A 10,459-nucleotide genomic window follows, 5' to 3' on the forward strand; every position below is an offset into this window, starting at 1 on the left:
ATCCTTAAAGGACAATTCCGGGCAAATTCAACTCGGGGCTGTATGTTCCTAACATTTTAGGTCTAAAAGAAGGAATCTGAAGATTTTCAGTTTTTTAATTGCTCCTGTTTTGTGGTAGTTGTGTCTGTCCCCGCATCGCCACGGCAGCGATGAATGGGAGCGGATGCAAGTTCCGCTGCTTAGGCTGTTTACATCCCTCACAGCCGCAATTTTTTTCAGATGGAGACTCAAACATGCACCGAGAAGTTTATTTACTTCAAGCAAGCCGACATGTTTGTAAAACTAGATCTAATTCAAAGTCTGGCGGAGTCGAGACCCAAGTTGACGCTCGGAGCTTCTTCCTCACTAATTGTATGTATTTATTGTATATGCAACACATAATTTATTGCTTTTGTATGTGTTTGTTTCATGCTTGTTTAGCTTTTGCTGTGTTTTCTTTGTGTTATGCTTTTCTTTTCTTTTCTTTTTCTCTCACTTTTACTTTATATGAACTGAAAAATGTTTTGGTAATTACAATTAATTTGATCGTGTTTTATTATTTTTGACTCTTTTAAGTTTAATTAATTCTACCTTTTACATCTTTTCTCTTTTATTCTAAAGCTTTTTTTCTTTGATATGTTTTATTGCTCTTTAAATCCCTCAGAATAACCCTTGCGTATGAAATATGCTGTACAGATAAAGCTGCCTCCACTCAGCATTTATTTGTGAGCTTTAACAAGTGTTTTATTCTGATTTGTGTGCAAAAAAATGAACTTTGTTGCCCAGTTCTTCATGTGTAGTTAACCAAATTATAAGATAAGATATAAGATAAGACAAGATCATTTTCCACTTATCCATGGATTCTCCTATAAGAACAACATCTAATATCTATCTTCCCCTGTACTAGCTGCTCTGTGACGTTCGTCTGATGGTTTGGATTTTGGAGTTTGGATTTTAGTTCAAAGCTGATTTCATTTCAGTTTCATCTGAAACTGAGAGAGCAAAAACTTCATAAACTCCAAAACCTGTAAAAAAAAAAAAAAAAGCAGATGTTCACTGACACTGACCTGGATCGGGATCAGTCCACGACTTTTACTGACTTTTCAAATACAAACGGCTGACGGCTCGATTTCTTGGAGATAAAGTGAAAACATAATGAAGTAGTTATGATATGACATGAGCTCATGCAGTGATGCAGAGGAATAATTATGATCTGTTGAGTAAGACGCAAAAAAACCTCAATAAATCAACTGAACTAAACGTTTTCTGGATGTATGAAGACCAATGGAGCCAAAACATGTTGCATTTACAATTACATTGATAAACTGTGGAAACTCAATTAGCAGGAAACTGTTTATGAAATTAAAGCTACTTTTTAATTTGGAGAAAGCACAGAGAGAGGACGCTGAGGCCCGGCTGCTCTACCTGCACCTGAACGCCTCATCTCCTTCATCACAGAGTCTCTGTGGACGTGAACTCCACCCAGAGGAACCAGATGATGGAGAAGCTTCACCCACGTCAACTCTCTCCTCCCTGTCTGATCCAACTCCTGCACCACGTCCCCCTGTCGCTGCGTTTACATCCAAAAATCCTATTTATAATCAGATTAACAGGTCAATCAGATTCAAGATGTCTCATGTAAACACCTTAACGGATCAGATTCACCCGGATCTCATTAAATTTCCGATCGGATTGAACGAGCTAGTCCACGCTGATTGATAATCAGCTTGATGCCGCATATAAACGGCTGAAAAGAGCGGATTATTCATTCTGCGTATGTGTGACCTATGTAGCAGTCACACATTGATGTTCTCCACCTGACTTTTTTCTTCTTCTTTTTTCTTTACCTGGCTTTTTTATTTTTTTATTTTTTTTTGCCTGACTTTGCCTTTTTTTTGGCCTCACTTTTTTCCATTTTTTTTCTTCCCTGACTTTTTTTTTTAAATTTTTGCCTGACCTTTTCTTTCTTCTGACAAATTTTTTTCCCTTTTTTTTTTTTTTTTTTTTGCACCTCACTTTTTTCTTTTTTTTTGCCTGACGGATTTTTTGTTTTTTTTGGCCTCACTTTTTTCCATTTTTTTTATTTGCCTGACTTTTTTTTTCTTCTTCTTTTTTTTTTGCCAAGCTTTTATTTTTTTTCTTGTGCTGGATTTTTTTTTTTGCCTGGCTTTTTTTTTTTCTTGTGCCGGATTTTTTTTTTTTTTGCCTGGCCCTAATACTCCTTCATAGGATAAAGATCTGCAGCTAAAAAGAAAATAAGAGTCTTGTTGGAGGAAAAGGAGAATTTAGCTTTGATATATAAAAAGAAACATGTCAGTCCGATGGTTTTATCTGTCTAACAATCTGCCGACGTTAAACAGAATAAATACTGTATGTTCACTGTGGGACTGTGAGCATGAGAGGTCACGGAGGATTTCTGTTCTTATTTGAAGTGGTCACAAGCTGAAGGGCCCCGCAGCTCGAGGGCCGTTCATCCTGGTCATGTTGGTGCAGCAGGAATGTGCTCGCTCCCGGTGACCGAGCAGCGAGACCACGGCCGCTATATGACGACGACGACAACAAGGCTCAGTCTCAGTGAGAGCCGCCGCTGCCAAGTCGGCCTCCAGACCGACCGTCATGTGTTCCTCCACAAAGAGGATTTGTGAAGTGAAGTGGACTCTGGACTGAGCGGAGCGAGCGAGCACGTGGGGAGAGACAGGAAGTGTTTACAGCAGCACAGAGAGAAGAGCTGCTGCTGCTGCTGCTGCTGTTCTGCTCCTGTGTTTGTATATTATATTCTGTGTATGTATATTGTATGTGTGTATGTGTATGTACAGGTAATACTCAGAAAATTAGAATATCGTGAAAAAGTTCATTCATTGAAGCAGTAATTCAGGCAAATGGGGGCCCAACCAAGTACTGAGTACACAAAATGATTATACTTTTCTGATGGCTGACATTTCATTTATTTAAACTCATTTTTCTGTTTATTTCATGTGATATTCAAATTTTTTGAGACTCTGATTTTAGGGTTTTCATAAGCTGTAAGCCATAATAATCAAAATTCTAACAAATAAAAGCTTGAAATATCTTGCAATGCCTGTTATGAGTCTAAATAATATATTTTTAAGTTGAATTACTTAAATGAATGAACTTTTTCACGATATTCTAATTTTCTGAGTATTACCTGTATATTATATTCTGTATTTCGTACTATGTGGCTTGATGTATGGTTTCAGGTTGGTACTGGATTAGTATCATCATTATGTATAGAGGGAGCTATAGCTATTCTAGCGCACAAATTTTTCTATTTTTCTAATATGTGCTACATTTTTGAAGTAGTAATTCTTCTCAATGATTGTTGTCTATCAAGTGATTGACCACGGCTGTGAGTATTTAAATACATGACTTCCTGTTAAAAATTGCACACTGAGGAAGACGTTGTTGAAACGGGTCTGTGTGTTTTAGCGCTGACGCAGTTTGCAATAAAAACTATGAGAAGGACACGAGTGCTGCTGGCCTTTCTTCTTTGTCTGTAACTGCTCCTGTGTTTCCCTGCTCACCTCTGATCTGATGCTGCTGTGACCTGAACAAATGCAACGTAAACACACGTGGAGCGTCAGTAAACAACGTCACAACCGTGTCTGTGTGAACACGTCACAGCTCGATGTTTCAGGGTTCCCACTCTTCTCACAAAATCGTTTCCCAGGACATTTTCAGCTGCTACAGTTTCTGACAGACGTGTTATTACGCCGTACACTGACACATCTCCCATCCCGTTCAGGCTTTGGAGAAGTGCCGTTTTCCACAGTTGTACAGTTGTACACAGTTTACACTTTGTACACACTTTTCCTGCCCTGGAAATGTATAAAATCAAATTCCATACTTTCCATAATTGCGTAGAAACCCTGACTATAAACTCGCAGTCTCTCGTTTTCTCGCCAGGCACTTCTTTGGAAAAGAAATCCTGGAAAAGTCAAACAGATAGAGCTCTGGTAGCTGATGTCATGATGATGTGATAAATAACCAATTCCAGGGCAACTCCAGCAGCTTTTTCCAGGTTTTCCAGGACACGTGGGAATCCTGCGTTTCCTCTGCTGAAGCAGGAATCATTCACACGGCGCCGACAAACTCCACTTCAAGCCTCGGTGTGAACGGCGACACCCTGAACGCCTCACGGTCAGGAGTTTGGTGCTGCAGCGCGAACGAGGACTGAAGAGGAGAAGGAGGCTACTGATCATCTGTTTTGTTTTGCTCTTCTGTGGCGCATGGCTGCATTCAGTGAAGCAGGAGATGGGACACCAGAGTATTGACAAGATGTGATCGGTGACTAGAATGCTGAAGATTGATACATCTGGATTTAAAGGGATAGTTCACCCAAAATTCAAATTTCACTCATTATCTCCTCCCCCTCATGTCGACTAAGGGCTGGGAGAAGTTTCAGAGTCCTCCGTGTCTTCTCTGAGTCACAGCGGGGCTCCGTGCTGCACTGCATGTCCATGTGGCGGTTGAGAACGGACCCCACTTTTCTTCATCCAAAAAGACACACCAAAAAACATCCAAATACCTCCATAGTGCTCGTCTGTAATGCCCCTCTTGTATTGAAGCCCCGACATGAGAAATTGTTCTGACGCAAATTGCGCGGGATTTGGACGGACCAGGAAGAGCAGTGAACTGAGACACTGGGAGCTTCCACTACAAACAAGCTTAAAACATAGACTTATTTAATTTTTTTTCGGAACAATTTCTCATGTTGGGGCTTCAATACAAGAGGGACATTACAGACGAGCAGCATGGAGGTATTTGGATGTTTTTTGGTGTGTCTTTTTGGACGAAGAAAAGTGAGCTCCGTTCTCAACCGTCATATGGACATGCAGTGCTACGCCGAGACCCCCTGTAACTCAGAGAAGCCACGGAGGACTCTGAAACTTCTCCCAGCCCTTAGTCCACATGAGGGTGGGTAGATAATGAGTGAAATTTCAATTTTGGGTGAACTATCCCTTTAATGATCGACAGCTGATTAGTTTGGTGCATCACTGAAAGCAAATATAGTAACCAAACAAAATGTGGTATTTGATTGGTTTTATGAAGCTGCTCTGAACTTATCTATACTCCATTGAGTTATTGTTGATACTCTATTGACAACAAATAAACAAAAACAAGGTCAATGTGAGAAACTGAGGATAAAAATCATTGAAAACCGTTGAGGAAACTACTGATGTTGTATTTTAAATGTGCCTCATGTCAACTGGTTTCAGTCTTTCACACGTTTGATCCATTTCCCTGTGCACACATGTATTTTAATTAATGTGTTGAATGATTCAAATATTAAATCATGATCAATCGCATGAGTGTCCTTAGTTACTCATGATTGATCACATTATTCATCAAACATTTTTTATTTGTTTAAAGTGTACTTCAAAGGTTGTTTGGGTCTTTAATTATGGACAAATAAGCTGCTTTAAACTTTACTAATTGAAACTATGGGTCAGGTCCAAGGTCAATGTAACAGAATGCGAGAAGAAGATTCCCAGAGGAGTTTGCTTTTGGTTATAAAAGAGTCTCATATTAATGTGGATGAAATATTTTTGTCTTTATAGTTATTTTGATATTATTATATCGGCTCGCCCAGCCTTTCCTGGTTTCAGTTTCCCGGTCGCTGCCCGGTGGGTCATGGGAATAACGCCACCGGATCGCTAGTTGGCATCGTTTATGAACGGAACTACGACGGTATCTGATCGTCTTCCAACCTTCTTGGCAAATGTTTTCGCTTTCGCAAGAATTTCACCGTGCGTGCAGAGGCTCATGGGAAATGTTGTGGGAAAACACTTCGCTTTCCGAAACTCCTCATACAGTAGTCCCTTTAAAAGGAATTTGCATGAATTTGATTTCCCGTTGACTTTTACAACCCTAATTGCAATGAAGCTTTAATGAGGTTTTTCTCTTCCTGTTTTCAGAAAACAAAACAGAACAAGTGTAAAACTGAAACTGAAACACGAGATCAGCCGTCACCTCCAAACTGCTGCTGATCTGTGACTGTGACACACAGATTCACACACTTTTCCCTGAGGAACTCATGAAAATGACATAAATTACTCATATTTTGCAACGTTAAAGGAAGTGATGAACATTTCCTGGAGCCGCCTCTTTAACCAGTTGTTCCCTTTTTTTGTGTTTAATCCTCCTAAACTAAACTAACACAGAGGCAGACACGTGTAAAACACTTCCACCTTGTTGGAGGCAATAAACATTATTTACATAAACCCTGTTTTATATGGAGAGTCAGTGTGGTGAGAAATATGTATCACAAACAGTCAAATCCACGTCACTCAGGTTTCATTGTTCATATTTTGCATCTTAATTAAATAGGTCACATGACCCTCGGCTGTAATGAGACTCAGAAACGTCATTAAAACCAGTTAAACTTTGAACCGAGCAGGAACATGAGTGGAGACAGAGGCGAGCGACTCACAAGAGGACGATCTTGCGGTTGATGTCGGGTCTGAAGGGGAAGGGCGAGGGGAAGGCCTGCTGACTGAGCAGACTGCCGCTCTGCTCCTCCACGTCCTCGCCGAGCTGCTGCTGCCACGTCGGGAGCGTCTGGACGTCTACGAACTGAGAGCGAGCACCCAGAGGATCCATCCCCTCCCTCGACGGACCACCACCACGGTTACGGGCCGACACCTGGTCTCCAAGCAACCGCTCTGAAGGAGGAGAGGAGGGAGGAATCTGAGTTACACATCATCAAACAATAGATTTCAAATATTTATATAGGCTAGGCTAATATATGATAAAATAATTAATAAATAAAAACAATGTATAATAAAAATAATAAATAAAATGTTGATTTATTTATAAAACTTAAAATTAAAACTCAGAAAGTTGCTTTAAAGGTGTTTAACATCTGTCGGTCAGAGAGTTGTTCACATCTGGTTCCCTGGACTGTTCAATCAGTTTGTCACATCATCGTTTTTACTTTGTAATGTCAGGAAATAGTAAAAAATAATTGAATTTTAAAAGATGAAAATGATTAGAAGTTATTAGAAGATTAACTGTCCGATGATCAATAGAGTCAAAGAATCAGTGCCATCGTTTTCTGGTTAAATTTTCTCTTATTCTTAGAATTTGCTGCATTTCTGTGGCTGAGTTACAACTTCCTGTAATTTGACAAATGAAACATTATTAAGAGATTAATTGAATAAGGGTTTCGAAACTGATTGGTTCCAGGTCTGAAAAGAAAAAGAGTAGAGCAGAACATTTAAGAAACTCATCAATAATGAAGATAATTGTTGCCACCAGACTTGATTAAAACAGCATCTGTCTCATTAAAATGCTCTTGTTGTCCTGGATCATAAATTGAATCTTCTTTCAAAAAGGAGAAACTCAGACTTCATCAACGGCCACACGAACCAGACTGAGTGGAAACCCTGTGCGTAATGACATTATCTGCAGATTAGAGGAGATGAGCTGCATGCTTCATTAAATACAATCCTGACAGCAGCTTCTCTGTCCTGTCCAGACATGGTGGTGAGAACCCCCCCCCCCCCTTCAAGACCACAGCACTGATCAATAACCACAACTGAAACAAAGATCAAAACTGAAAAGTCGATTGATTCTTTTTTACAAGAAGATTATCTCCAATTTTTTATTAATTTATGAAGCTAAAATATATTTTCAGCTCTTTCCTGTTATCTTTTCTGTTTGTGTTATAATTATTTTGCATATTATCTCCTGTTGAATCAATCAATCATTTAGGCTACCTGCACAATGAGAACTGATTAAATCATTTATCAAGCAAGATTGGTATTAAACATTAACTTATCAATACTTTGCCTGTTTTTTGTATTGCATCACTGTAGTTTGACTTTTCTTTTTGTTTTGTTTTTTGACTGATATTCAAACCCGCAACAACTTTGAACTCATCATCGATTAAATAAAACGATTAAAATGAATAATTGGCAGGTTAAACAGTCAATAATGGTGGTTTTATCTCAAAGATAAGGACACTGTGGCTCCCTGTGAGCAACTATACCTGATTTTTCCACTTTAATTGGTGACCGAGTGTCAACCACGACTTTATTATGATTCATTTTTTACACTGTGTCAAAGCTTCAAGGCTCCGGAACAGCTGCATATCATTAAATTAACCATAACACAGCAGGTCAGAGGCAGGACTGGTCCAGCTCCTAATCCATTAACTTAACCACTTTATTTCCCTAAACACATTTACAATAATCACCAATAATAACATCTTAGTTATGAATCGATAAAGGTGATATTTTAGTCAGTATTTGTGCCTCTAAGAAAACACACAAAACCAGCAGCAGTCACCCACCAGTGGTGTTTCCTCCAGACAGAGGTGATGTCCACGCCGAAAAATATCATATAAAATGGATGAATAAATGTTGACAGGACGTGAACCGACTCAGGAGTTGTTGTCGTCCCTCCGACTTCTCATATTCACCAGCAAAGTCGACGCGAAAACGCACAAAAATTGAGTTTAAAAGTGCCAATTAAGCAGGTTTACAACACTTAGCCAGCATGCTAGCTGCTGCTGCTCACTGCTGCCGTGACGTGACGTGACGTCAGGTAGCACGCACGCACACACCGCGACTTCCGGTTGGGGATTCCAAAATAAAAGTTTAAGAAACTCCCAAAATTGTCATGTACTTCCTACATTTCTGACCTGTGTCAACTGGAAATACATCTACATCTCCATCTTCCTCATTATTAAAACACTGAATATGCTTTATTTCATTTATTTATTTATTATTTTTTAAATAGACAGCTCAAAAGTTATTCCCTGACCATGCCATTGATTGATTATTTTACTGGTTGATTTTATCTCCTCAACAATGATTTGGTTTTAGTACTCTTGTCACTCTTGTTGATTATTGCCATCACTATTGCTTTTTTTGATTCTTCACATTCACATTATCTTTCGCTATTTAATTAAATACCTGATTGTTGGTGGCGTTTTAGTTTTACATTTTTATGTAAAGCATTTTCAGCTGCCATCTTTGTCATGAAACATGCTTTATAAATAAAGTTTATTGCTATTATTTACTATATGAAAATATATAATCTTGATTTCAAGTTTAACTACTATAAGTGTCTAAAATGACTGAAAGATCCATTCTCAGCAAGCTGTAACTGTATGTACTCTGGAGGTTCAAGTTCCTATGTCACACTTATGTCCGTTGCACACTGGACCACGATCAGCTGAAAGATGAAATGTTAGTTAAAGTGTTAGATACAATCATGCTCACATGTACACATTACGGTGAAATTTTCCTCTACAGCGAATAAATGTGAAAACCAGTGTCACACTCGGCACTCAACTACGAGAAACAAGAAGCACATTTCTAATGCATTTGTGTACTTCCATTCATGTCAGTAGCCTACAACTCTCGGGTCAACACATTTGTTTGTATCTGTTTATGAAAATTACGTAATACATTTACACTGTATTGAAAAAGTCCAAGAAATTGCATTGGTTTCTACTTCTATCTTTAAATCAGTTACTTTAATGCCTTCAGCAAATAACTGTGAAAACAGCCCTATAGTGTCAGACTTTAACTTTTGTGTGAGGAGAGATTTTCAGTAAATGTATAAAAGTTAGGGAGGAGTTCACAGTGCAACCAAAAGCAACAAACTGCTTCTTAATGTCATTTTCACTGTTGTTCGAGATGTTTTTAAAATACTTTATTCATCCGAGGAGGGTGAAATTGTCCCATATTAGTGTCCTTGTAGCTCATATCCTAATGATCACAAAAAAGAAAGAAAGGATGGAGTCAGGTTTGCCGGATGGTGCAGGTGCTGTTTTATTTCAGGAAGTAGCGGGTGATTCATCTTCGCCGGGTGGAATCAGCTGACTAATAAGCGAAAAAAAAAAAACACTTCCGCTGAGGGTCTTTAGCAAACTGTGAGAAGTGTCTGCAGGGCCACGGGTGGAGCAGGAACCGTGGGTGGAGCAGGGCCGCCGGGTGGAGCAGTGACCGATTTGAAGAGGCAGCTGGGTGAAATCAGGATCATCAGTGTTGTGCTTCATCGAGGATCGCAGACTTCAGACAAAACTACTAGAAAATAGCGATCGATGGAAAAAACACAGAAGCGATCAAAGCTACTTTCTTCTTTTTTCAGTCAAGGTGCTGAAGTGGACCTGATCCAGGCCGTCCATTAATTGCCTCCTCCTTTGACATGTTTTGTTTTTCCCAGGATGTTTAGTCTGTATCCAAAGCACAACTTATAACCAAGACCTTTCAGATGGAACTTAAGCAGTTGCCATTAGGTGGGATGTACACAAGTGTTGTTATGTCATTTTCATTGTTGTTCGAGATGTTTTTAAAAATGTTAATAGCCTGTGATTGTCCCACTGTGATCCTTGTGGAGTCATTTAATCCTGGGAACACCGATTATGGTCGCTTTTATTTTGTGTGCCACGGTCACTGGTGCAAATGTTGGACTCATTATTTCAAATGCCACTTGATCTCTTCTGAAC

General features: G+C 39.2%; 1 protein-coding gene across 1 annotated transcript in view; it reads right to left on the reverse strand.

Moving 5' to 3' along the window:
* The window catches only part of gdap2 (ganglioside induced differentiation associated protein 2), a 53,025-nt gene extending 44,545 nt beyond the window's left edge, over nt 1-8,480 (reverse strand). The window contains exons 1-2 of the mRNA XM_085766050.1: nt 8,294-8,480; nt 6,431-6,662 (exon numbers count right to left, since the gene is read on the reverse strand). Coding sequence (XP_085622176.1) covers nt 6,431-6,600 — 170 coding nt within the window. The 5' untranslated portion in view covers nt 6,601-6,662; nt 8,294-8,480. The remainder of the gene's footprint in view (nt 1-6,430; nt 6,663-8,293) is intronic.
* Nucleotides 8,481-10,459: the final 1,979 nt, after the last annotated feature.

The sequence above is a fragment of the Trachurus japonicus genome, chromosome 21 (assembly GCF_045865225.1).
Source record: "Trachurus japonicus isolate A0001 chromosome 21, Traja_1.0".
Classification (NCBI taxonomy): Eukaryota; Metazoa; Chordata; class Actinopteri; order Carangiformes; family Carangidae; genus Trachurus; species Trachurus japonicus.